The 20,425-nt window shown below is 39.8% G+C and overlaps 1 protein-coding gene and 1 long non-coding RNA gene across 3 annotated transcripts in view; one reads left to right on the forward strand and one right to left on the reverse strand.

Moving 5' to 3' along the window:
* LOC132127724 (major intrinsically disordered NOTCH2-binding receptor 1-like) overlaps window positions 1–20,425 on the reverse strand; it is a 53,364-nt gene that overhangs the window by 32,268 nt on the left and 671 nt on the right. Inside the window, exon 2 of the mRNA XM_059539777.1 lies at window positions 19,571–19,801. Within this exon, the coding sequence (XP_059395760.1) occupies window positions 19,571–19,801 (231 nt within the window). The remainder of the gene's footprint in view (window positions 1–19,570; window positions 19,802–20,425) is intronic.
* LOC132127725 (uncharacterized) overlaps window positions 1–20,425 on the forward strand; it is a 396,454-nt gene that overhangs the window by 30,913 nt on the left and 345,116 nt on the right. The gene's annotated exons all lie outside the window — the stretch shown is intronic.

Here is a 20,425-nt window from a genome sequence, read left to right on the forward strand (position 1 = left end):
GTTGATGCTCTGGATGTCACGGTGTCTGGTCTGTGTTTCCATGGGTGTCCACTAGTGGTCTCACTTCCCCTTAGGCACCTCACTGCAGGCACTACATTTCCCACATAGCCTTGTCCCTTCATCACGGTAATTGCACACCTGTTAATTGCACTCAGCTGTCTTCACTTTGATCGTCATTATCCTGTCTATTTGAACCTGTCTGTTTTCTCTCTGTCATGGAGTCCTTATTTTCCATCACCCAGTTTCCTCGCATTCACTTGTGGTTCTAGTTTCTAATTTCTAGTTTCTTGTTTCTTGTTTGTTTCATGTTCTGACTGCTTACCTGGATTTTGACCTTTGCTTACTGGATTATGATTTTTGGATTTCCCAAATAAATACACTGCTCTTGGATCTCTCGTCTCCTGTGTCCGATTGTAACAGAAGGACTCCATCAAATCAGATCCAGCGGTGTGGGATTTTGTCTCCGTTCCCCGGCCAGCATGGAGGAGCGGAGGAGAAGATTCATTAAATTAACCACCCTCCGTCAAAGGGGGAATGAGGTCGGTGGTGTGGCACTAGAGTTCTGGACCTTGGTGGTGGGGTTGGGATATAATGAGGGTCCTTGAAAGACTTTTTTGACGTCTGTTTAGACAACCCCGTGCCGGAGAGTGAATTGAATGAGCTGGAGGTCTTTGATTTTTGAGGGTTCATACTGTACCTGCAACATCGGTCTCAGTGGGATACCCCAGCCACACCTGTCTCTCCCGGAGAAAAGAGTTTTTGGGGCTGCAGCTACAGATCCATTAATACCCTTGAGCTTAATGAAACCATGACATCCTACCTCTGTTTCTGTGAGGACTTGTGTGTTCCCACCAGGACTTATTTAACTTTTAACAATGACAAACCTGGTTCAGTGCAAAACTCAAACAGCTTCGCCAGGCGAAGAAGGATGCCTACAGGAGTGGGGACAAAGACTTGTACATACAGGCCAAATACACACAGAATAGGGACATAAAAGTGGCAAAGTTAAACTACTCTGAAAAAGCAACTTTCAAGAAATTACTCTACATCAGTGTGAAATGACCTGAAAGCCATCACCAGGTACAAGTCCCAATCCCCCAGCACTGAGACCAGTCAACACCTGGCTGAAGACCTGAACAAGTTCTACTGCAGGTTGGAAAAGCAAAAGCTTGGTCTGACACCCCACACCCGCTCTGCCCATCTCTCAGCACAGCCATCAACACCGTCCCCCTCCCTCCCCCCACTGTTTCTCAGCCTGTACCTAAGATCTGTGGAGAGGATGTATGCAAAGTCTTCAGGAAGCAGAAGATAAGGAAAGCCAAAAGCCCAAACTGTGTCTCTCCATCCTGCCTCAAAGCCGGTGCTGTCCTGCTGTCCTCTTAACATTGATCTTCAAAAGATCCCTAGAGCTATGTGAAGTCCCCTCCTGCTTCAAATGTTCCACCGTTATCCCTGTACCCAAGAAAACAAAAATCACAAGACTTAATGACTACAGACCGGTTGCTTTAACATATGTGGTCATGAAGTCATTTGAGAGACTGATTTTGGCCTACTTGAAGCTCATTACTGGACCCTTGCTGGACCCTCTGCAGTTTGCTTACCGAGCAAACAGGTCTGTGGATGATTTAGTCAATATGGGATTGCACTACATCCTCCAACATCTGGACAAACCAGGGACTTATGCAAGGATATTGTTTGTGGACTTCAGCTCCGCTTTCAACACCATCATCCCAGACACCCTTGAGAATAAACTCACTCAGTTACTGGCCTCATCCTGCACGGAGATGAGACTGGTTATAGACAGGAGATTGAACAGTTGGCTGTCTGGTGCAGTCACTACAAGCTGGAGCTTATCATGCTCAAGACAGTTGAGATAATCATGGATTTCAGGAGAATCCCCCCCACTCTCCCCCCACTCACCATCAGTTAATGTTAGACATATTAGAGCACATAGAGACTCTTTCACCTAGATATCACACTATAGAGACTCTTGACTGTTCCCCGAACTGGAATATACAAAAACATCCAAACCAATTTGAGAGTAACAATTTCAACTGAGGTTCAACAAATAAAAAACAATTAATTTAGTAAATCACTGATCATAATCTAGATGTGCTCTTTTTGACAAACCTGGTGAAAACCTAATGATTACATTATTTTAAATGAGTCTACCCCCCAAGATTACTGTTATAAACGTGAGCCGCATCTAAAAGATAAAGGGGGAGGTGTTGCTACAATTTATAACAATTTTTTCAGTATCTCTTTGGGTGGGGTGGGCTTCAAGTATAACTCAGTTGAAGTAATGGTGTTTCATTTAACATTGTAGCACACCACATAAGATGTATACATTTATAAAGATGTTGATAAAATGTTTATTTTTTAGTTTATATATAAGCTGTTATTTTTGTTCCTTTGTTTGTATTGCCCTGTTGAGAGCTGTGGACTCTGTTTCTTCTCACGAGAGTTCACTCGTAACGCACCAGGGAATCCCTGTGACGTCACCTGGATCAGCTAAGTTCACACATCCGATAAAAGAAGCAGGCTAGCGGCTTTCAAGAGCGTTGCTCAGTGTGCTCACTTTAGGAAATAGCGATCGATCGCATGATCCTAAGTACCTGTCTTTTGCTGTGACTGAGTAGCTTCCTTGTAGAAATAACCACTGCCATTGGATTATTTTACTGAGGACTTCGTCACAGGACAGTGCTCCCGGACTCAAAATATTGCATCGGTCAGGCGGAACCGAACACTCCCACACTAGTATATTTTTTCTTTCTGTCTTCTTGTATAATACACACTGGGTTGGCATTCATTCTTTATTGTGGGGGTTATTTATAGTTCCTGCATTCCTTCAAAACCCACTATTAAGAGGTAAACAAACAATTTTATTTGTGTAGCCAGCTTATTTTAGGCCGAGTGTTACAACATTATCCAGAGAAACAAATGTTAATGATAAATCACCTGTGATGTTTGTACTGGCTACTGTATACAGGCCACCAGGGCACCATACAGACTTTATTAAAGAGTTTGGTGATTTTACATCCGAGTTAGTTCTGGCTGCAGATAAAGTTCTAATAGTTGGTGATTTTAATATCCATGTTGATAATGAAAAAGATGCATTGGGATCAGCATTTATAGACATTCTTATCTCTATCGGGGTTAAATAACACATCTCAGGACCTATTCATTGTCAAAATCATACTCTAGATTTAATACTGTCACATGGAATTGATGTTGAAGGTGTTGAAATTATGCAGCCAAGCAATGATATCTCAGATCATTATTTAGTTTTGTGCAAACTTCATATAGCTAAAACTGTAAATTCTACTTCTTGTTACAAGTATGGTAGAACCATCACTTCTACCACAAAGACTGCTTTGTAAGTAATCTTCCTGATGTATCCCACTTCCTTAGCATATCCAAAACCTCAGAACAACGTGATGATGTAACAGAAACTATGGACTCTCTCTTTTCTAGCATTTTAAATACAGTTGCTCCTTTATGCTTAAGAAAGGTTAAGGAAACCAGTCTGACACCATGGTATAATTAGCACACCCGTACCCTAAAGAGAGCAGCCCGAAAAATGGAGCGCAGCTGGAGGAAAACAAAACTAGAGGTATTTTGAGTTGCTTGGCCAGAAAGTAACCTATCTAGGCATTACAAACTGCTAGATCTGATACATTTTTGTTATCTTTTAGAAGAAAACAAACATAACCCCAGGTATTTATTCAATACTGTGGCTAAATTAACAAAATATAAAGCATCAACAAGTGTTGACATTTCCCAACATCACAGCAGTAATGACTTTATGAATTACTTTACTCCTAAAATCTATACTATTAGAGATAAAATTGCAACCATTCAGCCGTCAGCTATAGTATCACATCAGACAGTGCACTATAGACCCCCTGAGGAACAGTTCCACTCATTCTCTACTATAGGAGAGGAAGAATTGTATAAACTTGTTAAATCATCTAAACCAACAACATGTATGTTAGACCCTATAAAATCTAAGCTCCTAAAAGAGGTGCTTCCAGAAGTCATAGATCATCTTCTGACTATTATTAATTCCTCATTCCTCAAAACCTTCAAACTGGCTGTTATTAAGCCTCTCATCAAAAAAAAACACAATTATAGACCAATCTCAAATCTCCCTTTTCTGTCCAAGATACTAGGAAAAGGTACTATCATCACAATTATATTCCTTCTTAAAGAAAAATGGTATCTGTGAGGATTCCCAGTCAGGATTTAGACCGTATCATAGTACTGAGACTGCTCTCCTTAGAGTTACAAATGACCTGCTCTTATCATCTGATCGTGGTTGTATCTCTCTATTAGTGCTATTGGATCTTAGTGCTGCATTCAACACTATTAACCACAACATTCTCTTGAATAGACTAGAAAACTTTGTTGGCATTAATAGAAGTGCATTAGCATGGTTTAAATCATACTTATATGACTTCCATAAATTTGTAGCCGGATCCAATACGTATCCAGACCAGATGGTGGATCAGCACCTAGAAAGGACCTCTACAGCCCTGAAAGACAGCGGAGACCAGGACAACTAGAGCCCCAGATACAGATCCCCTGTAAAGACCTTGGGCCCCATCATGACGATCCAAATGCAAAAGTAAAGCTCACAGCGTAGGTGCACTCAGGGCATGTCCAAATCAACTTTTGCTATTTTAACGACTGAAAAACAGTTGGCGCGCCTGGGCGCATGGTCTAAATGGGTTGTCCCTATTCTCTTAATGAGTAATGGGTGTTTTTTTTGGGCGTAACGTGCAATAAACCAATCAGAGTCTTGTGCTCCATTCCCTTTAAGAGCCAGTTGCCCTCGTGCCCTGACAGATTTGCTATTTACATGGTGGAATTTGGCAAGCGCAAAGACAGAACACGTCTCCGAGATGAAACGGAGCTGCTCGTGTGCGAGCAAATAGCCTAATTCTGAAACATGCGATGACTATCCATTATGACATGTAGGCATATATATATATAAAATTAGCCTACAAAAAAATCTTATGTATTGCAATCCTTAAATTTTTTGTATTTGGCATATTTGCGCCTCTTTTTTAGACCAGCACGCCTATGGGGACAAGAATGAGTGCAAATGCATTCACTAATTAAATGACATGGCGCTGGATGGGAAAATGTGGCGGACTGAAACTAGCAAACACACTTGTATAATAGGGCCCCTTGTCTCAGACGACCACCGGGACACGACCACAGGAAACAATTGATTCTTCTACACAATCTGACTTTGCTGCAGCCTGGAATTGAACTGCTGGTTTCGTCTGGTCGGAGGAGAACTGGCCCCCAAACTGAGCCTGGTTTTTTTCTCAATTCAGTCACTGATGGAGTTTTGGTTCCTTGCCGCTGTTGCCTCAGGCTTGCTTAGTTGGGGACACCTAATTTACAGCAATATCATTGACTTGATTGCAAATGATTGCACAGATACTATTTAAACTGAACTGAGATGATGACATCACTGAATTCAATAATGAAATGCCTTTAACTGTCATTTTCCATTACTGACACACTGTTTTCCTAATGAATGTTGTTCAGTTGCTTTGACACAATCTTATTTGTTTGAGGCATTATATAAATAAAGGTGCCTTAATGTGACTTGAACGCAGAGGTATCATATCGATAACAAGTGCAGTATGGAGTACCTCATGGCTCAGTACTTGTTAGGGACCAATCAAGCACGGTCCCATCCACCAGTCAGCGTTCACACTCACCTGAGTATTGATCAACACCTGTTCCCAATCAGCACCGTCACTTTCCAGCACATAAAATCCATCTCACAACAGCACTCCAACGTCAAGCCTCGAATAGGACAGACCACTTACCTGCTTATCGTCATATCCCATTACAAGTTCGCGGAAGAGAAGTATACTAATCTGAAGATTGTTAAATTCTGTGTCTCTGTTGATCTTCCAGATCTGCTAGATGATTCCTGATCTGATCTCCTAGCTCCTGTGTATCCTCAGACTCACTTTCCATCCAAGCTGTCTATTCCTGTGAGGGAAAAGGACCAAGTCTTAATTACCGTTGTCCACTAAGATACAACGTATTGCACCACGGCTACTCACCTGCTTACCTCCAGTGCCTTGGGTGAACGCTACCAACTTCACCAAAGATTCACCTCATCACTCATCTTGCAATTTGCTCTTGTAAATAAACACTTTGTTTGGATTCACTTCCCTTGTCTCCGAGTGTGTATCCTGACAGTACTAGGGCCATTTATTCATTTAGCAGATGCTTTTATCCAAAGCGACTTACAAATGAGGACAGTGGAAGCAATCAAAAACAACAAAAAGAGCAATGATATATAAGTGCTATAACAAGTCTCAGTTAGCTTAACACAGTACACGTAGCAAGGACTTTTAAATAATATAATAAATAAAAAGAAAACAGAATAGAAAAGGAATAGAGAAAGCTAGTGTTAGAGGTCTTTACACACACACACACACACACACACACACACACACACATATATATATATATATATATATATATAAGTTATGTTTTCCAAAAAAAGTACTTTTTCTTGCCCATTTTTCAACTACCCATGGATGTATATATATATATATATATATATATATATACATATATATATATATATATACACACACATACATACATACACACACACACACACAATTGCATAATAAATGAAAAGAAAATAGAATACAGAAAGGTAGTTTTTTAGATTTTTTTTTAAGAATAGAATTATGGAATGAAATGGAAGTATTCATTTAGAGTTTTAAAATAATTTTCAGTTAATTAAAGTTTTCTTAACTGGATTAAATTACTGTACACAAATCCTCAGGCAGCTCTTTTGATTAATGGAACTACATCTGAGGCATTTTTGTTAGAGAGAGGAACAAAACAAGGATGCCCTTTTCCCCTCTTTATATAACTTGGTTATTGAACCACTGGCGGTATCAATAAGTATGAGTGAGGAGATAGAGGGCATTGAAACAGAGAGCAGTTCCCACAAAATATCACTTTATGCTGATGATGTACTTCTATTTTTGAAGAATCCTACCAAATCTATCCCTTTACTAACAAAAATGATTGAAAACTTTAGTAAGTTTTCAGGATATAAAATAAACTGCGAAAAATCCTTATCTTTCACGCTTGGCGATAGAATAAGTTCATTAGGCTATCAACCTTTTAAAGTGACCACAAAAGGATTTAAATATCTTGTTATATATTTTAGTGCAGATCTTTCAAATCTGATAAAACACAATCTTTTACCTGTAATATAAAAAATAAAAACTGACCTTCTAAGATGGACTAATCTTTCACTATCTTTATTGGACCGCATAGCCATAATTAAGATGAATGTTCTCCCTCGCCTGTTGTATATTATTAAAATGCTGCCAATTTATATTCCATCCAAAATATTAACAAAAATAGACAGTGCGGTAGGAGTATTTATTTGGAATAACAAAAGGCCAAGGATGGAATTTCCAAAGCTTCAACTACCAATTAAAAAAGGAGGACTTGGCATCCCAAATTTTAAATTTTATCATTGGGCTGCACAACTAAAATTTGCCAGAGTGGATTAAAAAAAATTATTTTTTTGTTTTCCAGATTTGGAAGGTATAGGTCTGGATAGGGTTCAATTAGAACACCTTCCATTTATATGTTTCACAAAAATATATACCAAGATTAAGAACAATTATATATTGAAAAATATCTGTAAATCTCTCAGTGCTGTTCGGAAATATTTTGGGCTTGATAAATTGTTGGCTCCTATTGCTAATAATCCAGATTTTAGACATACCTGTATCGATGCTGGTTTTAATGAGTGGAGAAAAGCTGGTATCACAAGAATATTAGATGTTTACGCAGACGATGTTCTTAAGTCTTTCCAACAATTACAGTATGAGTTGAATATTTCCCAAGTCCACTTCTTTCGATATTTACAAATGAGAAGTTACCTTAGTTCTATCAAATATTATAAACAGGGTGGGAAAACGAATGTGCTTGATATTATTTTATTAACACTGAAAAGTAAAACCATTACATATATTTATGACCAAGTTACAGCAAATAATAAAGGTTCAATAAATATTAAGCAAAGTTGGGAGCTTGATTTTGGTGTTATACTGGAAGACCAGCTATGGAACAAAGTCTTAGATCATGCAAGACAAATTACCAAATCAAAAAAATCATATGAAGTACAATATAAAATTATTAACAAACTGCATGTGACTCCTTTAACTCGAAGTAAATATGACACATGTACAAAATTTTGTTTGAAGTGTAAAAGGGAAACTTGAACTTATTTCCACTTAATATGGACCTGTCCTTTAATTGCAAAAAATAGATGTGTTAATTATAGGACCTAAAAACTCTGCATGTAATAACCTAGAACACTGTCTAAGACTCGATAGCTGCTCTGTCAATTTTTCGTCATCAGTTAGAAACCTAGGTGTGCTATTTGATGGCAATCTCTCCTTACAAAGACACATTTCTAGTATTTGTAAAACTGTGTTTTTCCATCTAAAAATGTATCTAAATTACGACCTGTGCTCCTTTCACATCGGAGCAGCTACATCAGCTGCCTCGGTCACAACGATTCCCACATTTAAAGTGATGGAAAGATGGTCTTCTTTAGAATACGAAAGTTATGTTCAGACTTAAAGACATTTTAGAGACTTTTTAAAGACTTTCTCCTCTCCTCAAATTTGTCGTTGTGTATTGGTGCATCGTACCTTTTACTGAATGCTATTACTTCTGTTCCGTTAAGTATTTCTGCAGGTTGTATGCTTCCCCCTCGTGCCGCCGCTAGGTATGCTTCCCCCTTCACATATTTGTTTTAAGCATTTTAAGCAACATGCTTGTTGCATATCCTCGATTGCCTAACCTGGGGTGATGCTTCCCCCTTAATTCGATCACTATAGACACTTAAATTTGGATAATATACAAACTGCCCCCTGTACATTCAAATATTTGTATAAAATAGCTTAACCCTTGGGAGTCGATTCACGCAATCTGTAAAGGGTCTACTTTTTTGTATACAAACTTTGTGCATTTATAACATAAAGATAACAAACAAGGTGTGCTGTCTGCAGCGTTTGTCTGCAGTGATCTTCATTTACAAACACGTCATTAAAATGAACTGCAACTCAGTGAATACTCAACGAAGAGACATAAGAGATATATCTATAGAAAGTTTGACATGTCTACTTTTCAACTAAACAAGTGCTACCAAAAACAATGCGATGTCCAGTCATTCACGTCTCCCTTCATTATATCTAATGCGACCACGCCCCCGCGCTGAACGCGCTTTTGAGATTATACTGTTTTATTGAAGCGTGCGGCTTGAATACACCTATACAACAGAGAACAAAGAGACTGTTCTTCAAGTTTTTTTATTTTACTGTTTGCTTCGGATGAGAGAAATAAGACATAATTCACCCCAATAAGATGTTATGAAGATCACCTCAGGATTTGAGATTTCTTTTAAAAAAAAGAATGAAGCGCTTTATTCAGCAGAGATCATAAACATGAGTCTCTTTTTATTTATTGATATACTTGTATTAGGTTTCACATAATGTGTAAACATTTTACTAGTTAGACTTTTTCCAAACTATAATTCCTGACTAAATAATTAAGTGAAACATTATGAAGTTTTAATAACAAAATACACTATACCTTACAAAAGCTTGATGTAAATAATATAAATGTAACAAATAAATGTTAATAAACTGTAACAAATGTAACAGACAATGCTGATTTTTCAATTTATCAAAAAAACCCTGAAAATATTCTCAGCTCTTTTCCAAATTAATACTACTACTACTACTACTAATAATAATGATACTAATAACAATTAAGTATTTTTTTTGTTTGTTTGTTTTGTTTTTTGTTTTCAGAAGATCAATGTCTGACTGGAGCAATGATGCAAAAAAAATTCAGCTTTAAAAGGCAGCTTTGATTGTTCCTAATAAACTGTTTAACTGCACTCACAAGTGAATATTAAATTATTTTTTGGGATAATTGAATATATTCTAAATAAACTACATACATGAAAATATATACATTGATTTTGTCCTCACATTCTTTCTTTTAACTCTTCCCTCTCAGTCACAAACCTGACTGAACGGCTTATTATGCAGTTCATTGTGCGGGCCTTTGTCTTATGTGTAAATCACAATGATATTCATGATAGTTGACACCTACTCGCATATGACTTTTGACAAAAAGTGTCATAGAAAATTCTAATCAATATATTGTTTTCTGTGAGTGAGTAAACAAGATGATTTTCACACCATTTAGAAATAAAAATTCTAGGCTACAAGCTCCAGTTCTCAAAAGTCCGGGAAACAATGTTCTGTATGTGTTTTATGGCCTTATTCAAGTCATTTAACATTTTTTGTTTTTCACTAACCAAGCATTAAAATTTTTTTCTCAAAAACACAAACATGTACATATATGCTGCTCACATATTATTATGGCCCAGTTTGTGCTGATTACAGTGATATTAGACTTTAGCCATTTGGATGTTTATAAGGAACTGAAAAAAGTACAAATGTGAGGGCATGACAAAACTTTCCCAGGCCCCACAAATACCCTAATGCCACGTTTCCACAGAAAGTACCCGGAACATTTGTACCAGGAACTTTTTTCCCCAGGAACTTTTTTCCCCCCAGACCTGTTGCTTTCTGTGTTTCCACCGCTGTGTAAAGTACCGGGAGGATTAGGCAAATAGTCTGGTGATGTAGGTCTGCGCGCATTTCTCAATACAAAGTACGCTGATTTTGGACATGCATCCTCTGCAGTTCAGACTTTGTGCATTCGTCTCGGGAGTTTGTCAGCAGCGTACTTGATAACTTCAGTCAGCTCACCTTGGCTACTGCAAATTTCCTCTCTGTATATTTACAATAAAACGAAATAGGATATAAAATACCACTGCCTCCTTTCGTTTTCATTTAAACATAATAACAGCTGCAGAACTGTACTTAGTTCAGGGATATGTGTATATATACAGACATTACAATGAAACAAAATATTATATTAATTTGTTAGTTAATTTCTAACTCATTTTAACATATAGATAAATTGAATACAGACCAAAGACTACCTGTTAGATTTACCCAAAACGAATGATATTTTTGTTTACCCAATGAAAGAGACATCAAAGCCAGCGACACATATCAGAAGGTCTAGCCGAGGTAAGGCTGCTCTGGGTGGATACATGAGGACTGAGCTCTCGCTGATCGCTCACTGTCTCCGAGATCGGCGAAACACATTTTTAAATAGGCGCTGTCTTTATAAATAAACCACAGAATTACGTTTTAAACAACTACATTCTCGCCTGAAATACTTTTACAAGTACATTTCATGACACAATAACAGTAATATTTTGAAAATGATCCTAATAAATGGTGGTTGAACTCAACCAATGCTGCGTGAACACTACCTCGCCAGCAGGAACTTTCTGAGGGACATTTTTTTTTACCAGGAACTTTATTTAGTTCCTGGTTCCTGCAGTGGAAACACACCAAGTACCAGGCCAAAGTCCCTAGTTCCTGGGTAAAGTTCCTGCGGTGGAAACGCGGCATTAGACTCCAGAGGGTTAAGTCTTAACCCCAGCTCTTTCATGTGAGTGAGAATGACACCTCGATGCCGAACCATCATCTGCTCTGATTGAGCTAATATCAAACAATTGTCAATGTGGTTGAGTCATGAAAGTGTGGGGTGAGAGTGCAAGGCCAGAGGAAGATCTGTATTGGTAGGCTTTTGCCCCCAAAAACAAACCTCAGGAACTTTCGATGAAGAAGGATGGAGATAAGTGCATCTTTTTGATAGATCGTGACACACCAGTCCTTGGACTTGGCCTGTGCATGCTGAACTTCAGTCCCCTGACTGAGCAGTTCAAAAAGCGCAGATCTAAAAAAGGACAAAACACCTCATCCTTCCTCAGAACAGTGAAGCTGTAGGACCCGGACTCTGCAACCCAAAGAGGGACCACCTCAATGGGCTTCGTCCTCAGAGAGAGTCTACTTCTTTTTCATTACCAGAGCCTGCTTGCGGCCCAACAGAACTAGATTCTGTGGCCTCTCACTACAGTGTGCAGGACCCACTGAGACACATTTGGCATTAGTTTTCACGTTTACACCAGACTGATCTCTGGTGTAGAAAAACTCACATCAAAATGAAACAATGTAATACACGCGTTGGCTCAGCAGCACACATGTCTTTTTCTTTGTTTCTTTTTTTTGCCACTCAGTCACACAAACAACATCCATCTCCTCAGAGAAAGATGAATGCTGCAGCAAGCTCTGCCTCAGAGGGTGAAGAAATCCAAGAAATTCCAAGTCTCGAGAACGAGCTATAGATCCAGTGAACACGGTTGGAGATAGGACGAGCCGTCTCCAACCCGTTCGCCAGATCATGTGTGATTCCCACAATCGCGGTCGCCGCCGTGTCTCAGCAGCAGCACGACCGCAACCGCAAGATTCGAGAAAAGGAAGCGAGAAAAGCACAATCAGCCCCCTGAGAGCCGACTGTGCGAACTCCACTCCTCATTAATACTGCTTATTATAATATTAGGCATAATATGCTTTTGTAACTGGTGCTTGTGAAACTGATGCTTGTGCAACTGGCTAGCTCATCGACGCCTTCCACATCAATCTCCCTAGAGAAAGAACAGGCAGCACATCGTACCCTCTCACCGGGGAGAAAGTACCGCAAACTTGGGCTTCCAAACCCCCAAGAGCGGGCACCAGATCTGGTGGTTAAGGAAGAAGATAGGGACTTGCCCGTCTACACTCCTTCCAGCGGATCCGAAAGCAAAACCCCAGAGCACAACCACCACTCCGCCTCGGCGAAAGCAGGGCTTGCACCGCGAGAAACGCCAGTGAAGCCTCCCTCTTCAAAGAGAGCCTTCTGAGAGTGAAGCAAAATGCTTGCATCGCAGCTGTCAACTCCCTCGACAGCTGATACTGCGCGATTCACTCTCAAGCAAACAACACACGAACTGCGTATGTCTCCACCCATATTTTGTATTTTTTTGCTGGCAGGGAAAACACACAGCCTGAACGCTGCCTGCTCTCGCCCAAAACATCTCTTGATTGAAGCTTTGACAATGGAGTTTATTAGTGGACAAACGACACTAAATAAGACTTACAAACAGATAGCGACTGGCACACACACAGAGCGCTTGCTGAAAACAGAAGGCTGGCTGCCATCTTCGCTGCTCGTGCTTTTATGCTTCCTGGTCTCCGACGTTACCCGCCTATGACATCTCGCCCATTCATTGGACTGATTACACATGTTATTCAGAGACGTCACGCTGGAGGTGTTCCTCAAAACATTCTCGACGCAGCTCGAGTTCCTGAAGAGGAACTATATGTCTCAGCGTTACTGTGTAGGCAGAACTATTGTTCCAGCCACCAAAGACAGATTCGCAAATAACCTGCTTGATTTATCTCAACTGCTCTGTGTAACTATAAATACACATGAACTAGACGAAATGACTGGCAACATGGGCACTGTGTTCTGTAATACTTTAGAAGCTGTTTCCCCCATCAAATTGAAAAAGGTTAGAGAAATAATTTACAATGTTAGAGAAAAAATGTATGGTAATACATGGTAATACACACTTACGGGGAAGTCGTGGCCTAATGGTTAGAGAGTCGGACTCCCAATCGAAAGGTTGTGAGTTCGAGTCCCGGGCCGGCAGGAATTGTGGGTGGGGGGAGTGCATGTACAGTTCTCTCTCCACCTTCAATACCATGACTTAGGTGCCCTTGAGCAAGGCATCGAACCCCCAACTGCTCCCCGGGCGCCGCAGCATAAATGGCTGCCCACTGCTGTGTGTGTGTGTGTGTGTGTGTGTGTGTGCACGCACGCACTTTGGATGGGTTAAATGCAGAGCACAAATTCTGAGTATGGGTCACCATACTTGGCTGAATGTCACTTCACTTTCACACTTTTTCAGATCCGATCAGTGTACTGTTTGAGTAAATGAATTACTTTGGGATATTGGTTTATTTCGACTCAGAGGGAGTATTAGCCACGTTAAAAAGTAAATAACATGTAATTTGTGGATTAATACTTACTGGAGAAGCAAACTGGTTCAAACGATTCAGTCCAATTTGGTTAACTGGTTCAACCGGTTCACTAAGAAGAAATACAACCTTGAATTTAATGACTTCAATATTAATCTGTACCTCACATGGAACCAGTGCTTTAAGTGGGCCTGTATGCACCGGTACTCAGTACCGCCACTTCCAAATATAGCTCTTGAGCGTACCGCCACCTCTCCGTGTGCCCAGAACATGCTTTTAGCGTACCGGTACGCTCATTTGGACAGAGACTACATTACCCATACACCCTTGAGTTTTACAAGTGAAAAGTGCATGCGTCGCTTTTGCCGCTGTCAGTAACAACTCAACGTGGCCGGAAAGGGTGTGTGAATTGCGCACACTCGGCTCGATAAAATTTCAAATACAGTGAACAACACTTAATATGCTCTCCTGGCTTCAGACTCTGAGTACTAATACAACACGGTCAGAATAAGATGACTCGCTGGCTGACACCCCACCAAACCTGAATGATATCGCTGCAGGTCAGACTCAAGCTAATGAAGCAATGCAGTAGCTCTTTCAGGTAGGGTGACCCTAATTGTCCCGAAAATTATACTTAAGCAAAATCTTGAGTAGTTATTGTCTGATAAACATTAAAAACTGTCTGCAGAGGTTGAGTCGTCCTGCAACCAGCCCCAGCCGGCTGCTCATTGGCTGCAGCATCTTTTTTCTAAGTTCTAAAAAATATCGTAGGTGGCTAGGCACGAATTTAGATATTCATTTATCCAATTAATCTATATGCACAAAGACAATACAACCTTTTTGTCCCCTTTTTGTTTTAAAGCCTGATGAAGAGAGTGCAAGTTGCTGCAGCTGCGAGGAGGACAGTGATGCACGCGTACAGGAGTGATTGACAGTTCGTGGCACTGTGTACAAAAAATAAGTTTAAGTTCATTATCGTTAGCGTTACAGAAAGGTCTGATTTATGCACTTTTACAACAGTCATTGTTTTTTTTTTTTACAATGACATTTGAGTTCATGATTTTAACGTTGTTGTTTCTTGTGGCAGACTAAAGTGTAATGACAGTTGATCTTTGAATAAAAATTTGTTTAGTTAAAGTTTGAAATTCATTATCTTTTATTATAGGCTACGAAGTCTAATATCATAAGCCCCCCATCCCGTCACCCAAGACCACAGACATCCCCCTTACCCCCCCCCCCCCCCCATCCCGAATTTAAGCCAATCTCATATGGTCACCCTATTCTAAGGGTATTTTTTCAAAATCCTTTGGCACATTTTATTTATTTTCAGTAGCTCTTTCTAGCTCAAGCAAATCCACAAACTAATAAAAGGATTTATTATTTTTTTATAAGGTCGTCTGTTGACTGCTGTATATAAAACCCCTTCAATATAGTTGTTGTTACCTCAGGGGATGAGGGGAGTCATCAAAAAAAAAAAAAAAACTATATATATATACCGGTATATAGGCTATAGTAGAGTACCGGCACCTCTTTTGGGCCACTTAAAGCCCTTCATGGAACTATGGAACATAGTTAGAAGGCGCAGTCTCTCCTTCCCTACACTGGGAACCATGGGTACATAAGTAACCTGAGACGTATCTTTCAAGGGTACTTCGAACTGTGTCCTCTAGGGGTTGCTATGGGAGAAATGATATACCTATGCCACCATGCTGAGGGGAGTGCAGGCCAGAACCATGGGTAGCACGAAGTACCAACTCTAACAATTCAATGGGAGTTGTCCCCCTGTCTCTAGGGCTGGGGAGTAACGAAATACACGTCCCAGGGCTATTGTGTTTTCCAGTCTGGCTCCAAAATATATCACTGTCCTGCCCGGTGGGCTATCTTGAATAGTGATGTAAAATTCCTAACTTGATTTGCGTTGTTCACTCGCTTGAAGGGGTGAAACGGATCGTAGTTGATCGTTTAGACTTGTTTCTAAATCTTGCTGATTCAAATGTTTTAAACCATTCGTGCACATTCTGAGCTTGTGCGCACTCATTCAAAGCATGCGCTGAGAGCAGCGTTTCAGACAATGTGCTTAAACAGAACTGATTCTAAGAACTCTTTCGCAAATCCTTGTTTCTGAACAGTGTTAATTTTGGCAGGCATTTTTGATTTAGTCTAAGTCTTGAGACGAAAATGCTTAATAGTCTTAGTCACATTTTAGTCATTTGATTCTTTCATATTTTTAGTCTAGTTTTAGTCAATGAAAAGTCATTGCATTTTTGTCAACATTCAGTCACTACTTTTATTCAGTAGTTTTAGCCAAACTGTATTTACCAAAATTTATTTTGGTAGCTATTTTATATGTAGTTTTCAAATTAAAATAATAATGAATTATTCTCTCTTTAGATCAAATCAATTAAGCTTATGGGAAATTTGAATCAAGGACTGAATTTGGAAAAACAATGTACAGAGCTGAAGGCAGAGATTCTCACCCGGATGGGGCTGTCCCCCTTGTGTGTTGCTCAACAATTCAACCAATGGGCCTATGATGAATGGAAGTCATTGAGGACGCAGACTGCCCAACTCGCCCGACTGGCCCACCTGTGGCTCCTTGCCGGGTCGCCCACCACGGATCAAGTGGCAGAGAAGGTCACTGTGGATCAGCTGTTATGAGCGCTGCCCTGCCCGCTGAGACGCATGGTCAGTATGAAGAACCCTCAGGACCTTGCCACCTTGGTCAAAGCAGTTGAGCTGGCGGAAGTGGCTAATGCTCGCAAAGCAGTGGAAAGACAGGGCCTGGCGCCCCACAGGGTGATGGAGCAGCGTCCGCTCGAAGGTGCACCACAACCAGTCAGCAGACCGACAACGACCCAATGCCCACTTAACCCCCAGCGGCCACGGCCCGAGCCTGGATGGCCCGATGCCTCCTACACCACGAGGGACCTACAGGGGGGCCCAGCCAGATGGTGAAGGAAGATGGAAAACCAGTTTGTGCCTTGCTAGATTCCAGCAGTTTGGTCACCTTAGCCCATCCCACCGTGGTGAAGCTTCGACCCGATCAAAAATCACGGTTCCTTTCACCCCTACCTGCATGCGGGGAAGGAGCACTAACCGTGACACTAGCCTTCTGTGCCCGTTTATGATCCTCAGATCGAGACGGGCCAGAACCCTTGGGTTTGTACGGGCTCAGACCTGGACCTTCATGGAACGAAGGATTTGAAGGCCGCTGAGTAAACCTTTGCCTCCATGAACCTCTTAACCACCTTCTTGAAAGAGGTATCGAAAAGTTTGAAAGGTGAAATGTATCCTAAAAGGCTTACAATTTAAGAGAAGATGCCTCCCCCATGGAGAGATAGAAGGACAGCTTCTCTTCAACAGGTGGCAACTTTTCATAACCATTCGCACACATCCCCTTGATATTGGCTTAACTAGTATGCTGGAATCTGTGGATGCAGGATTAGAATTTATTTTATTTTTTATATGTGTTTAGAGACACATGCGATATAATCCATCTGTCAAACAACTGCAGACAGACCCACACTATATATTTCCTATATAAACAAAAATAAATTACTGTTAGGAAGAAATTTCCCATCAGATCCTTTCCATGTTCTCACCACAATGCAACTTGCAGCATTCAAACACGCTCCGTCCACATGCTAGATTACCACAGAAATAAAGCGTGAGCGAAAATGCTGCCGCGAATGAATTGCTATTCCATAAAGGGGTGAATACACTCATGCAAATGCTGTCTACAAATTCGGGTAATGGTAAAATACTCACATCCCCCTCAGTAGTCCTGCAAATGCATCATAATGAGTGCAGCAGAGCGCATCCAACTCCCTCGAGAGCTGAATGAGCTTGCTCTTCACTACACACACCCACAGCACGCGAGCCTTGTGAACTGCAAGTATCAGATCAAAGCCTTTGGCGAGAAACACGCTGTATGCTTCAAACAAGAAAGTCAATGTAGACGAAGAAGAGGATGATATGTTCTCCCAGCGCCTATTTATACTATAGTCACACTGGTAGTGACGTCATGGGCTGTCGCCGGCCAAAGTGTTTTGGTGTTTTTCAATGTATGCTTCAGATATGGGTGATGACGAGGCATTCCCCATAGTGACCCCTAGAGGACACAGTTCGAGATTCCCTTGAAAGGGAACCTACTTCAGTCTTCAAACACCTTTTCAGACATAGTGTTTGAGTAAAGAAAATGCTGTACTATTCAAACATCAGTTATTTATTTACACTTGCATTGCAAAAAGCGTAGATCTGTTTTCTCCAGGCTGTGCGTGGCCTGTCAATCTGAATGGAAGCAGGGTGAAGTTACGAGGTTTCGCTGAAAGCTTGAGGATCCAATGGCATTACGATGTTTTACTGACTTTTTAAAAATACTTATTATTGGTTAAATATTTGTAAGACCCTCTGATTTAAAATAATAATGAATTATAATAGTAATAGTCAAGTCAGTCAAGTCACCTTTATTTATATAGTGCTTTAAACAAAATACATTGCGTCAAAGCAACTGAACAACATTCATTAGGAAAACAGTGTGTCAATAATGCATAATAATGCTCATTATACCATGGTGTCAAACTGTTTTTCAAAATAGTAAAGTTTGGATAGTTTTTCACGGCAAACCTGACTGAGCTAGGTTATGGCAATTGACATACTCTAACATATGGAAACACTGCCCCTGCTGGAGGGGGATCCACAAAAAAGAGGTGCCGAATCGGATCTGGCTTGTCCTGGCACAAATTAAACCCTGTTAACTCATTTCTCTTTCTTCTTTCTTTTTTCTTATTCCTAGGTCCCTGTAGCCTCCAGATCAGATGGTCATCATTGTATCAATAACACAGTTACTGTCTTTAAATAAAGAATCAGTGTTTGTGACATTTATTTTCTAAGCAGTTGTAATTTTTTTATTTTTTTTGCATTCACAATAAGTGTAGTAAAATTTCAGTCTAAAAATAATACTTCACTGAATAGCCGATATTACATGGATTTGAAAAAAATAATTTTTATACATGTTTTCAACAGATTTTTTATAGATATATTTTATATATCTATTTTATATATATATATATATTTTTTTTTTATCTTTATTTTTTATTTTGCAATACATTGTCATGTGTTTGTGCCCATCACTTCTTGTAGCGGTTTTTAAGGACTTTTTAAGGACGATTCCAGCATCTCACTTTTATTGGATTATCAATATATTTGGATTGTATATACACAGATGGAAACTTTTACATTGTTTTATGTAATTCAGATGGACTCCATGCTTTTAATAGCCTCAGTTATTCTAGTTTTATTGTGTTGCTTTAAGTTCCTTGTGAATGGTGTAAATACAATATTAGTTCTTCTTTTGTTGTTGTCTCATCTTTTTAGAACACTCATTTTACCCTTACACAGTTTAATCTGACCCAATTCTAAACCCATGTAATTTGACCGATGAAGCCGATTGTTACAAAATTGTCATAATCTGATGATATTCAAATTGCAATACCCATTGTGTATTTGTCCTTGCCCGCTTTGGGCTAATGCAATACCTTCATGTAGTCAGCCAGCTGACCATGTGCAGTGTGTCTGTCATAGTCCTGAATGGTCCAGGATGGCTTGGACTTGTTCTCCTCTATGTCAGTGATGTTGATGTGAGAGAAGAGAGGGTTCTGCTTGATCTTTGGTTTCAGGGTTTGAGGAGTGATGTGTTTCTCCAGCTCTCTGTCTTCAAACACATCACGGTCTGCTGATAGCTTTCCTTCCATTTCTTTCTCCCTTCCCTACACAACAAAGACAGATTCATGAAGAGAGTATTTCAGTAAAAGGTTCATTCTCTATCAAGTGTGAAACAAATTTATCATAGCCCCTAGCTTTAAAACTAATTAATCACACTTGGGACAGCTAATGAAGGTCTTCTGGGCTGCTAGAAACTTCAGGATCAGGTCAGATCAGGTTAGAGCTAAACTCTGCAGGAGGTGGCCCTTTGTAAACCATATTATTGAGTGCATTCAAATCCATAATGTGCATTAATAATGAGTGTACAACTGTACACTCAAAAGGATTTGAAATCTTTAGGCACCCCACGAATCAATCTGATTCCCTTCTTTGGAACCGGGATCCAGTTCCAAAAAAATTCCAAAGCTGTTACTGTATTAGTACTTTGTACTTGTCCTTTTACTCAATTCATTTTGAAAATTAATAGACCTATTTATAATTTTAATATTATGCAATATTTTATTGGGGTATCTGTCCTTTACAGATTATTATAGCGACTATTTGCGTATAATTGTTCATTAGTAGTTATTTCATAGTTACTTTTCTTGAACCTTAACTAGTAGATAATTAATAGTAGTTCAGGTATGACAGAATACATTAGTTATTGATTAACTAACTGTTACACAGCA

This window comes from Carassius carassius, chromosome 45 (assembly GCF_963082965.1).
Source record: "Carassius carassius chromosome 45, fCarCar2.1, whole genome shotgun sequence".
NCBI classification, from domain to species: Eukaryota; Metazoa; Chordata; class Actinopteri; order Cypriniformes; family Cyprinidae; genus Carassius; species Carassius carassius.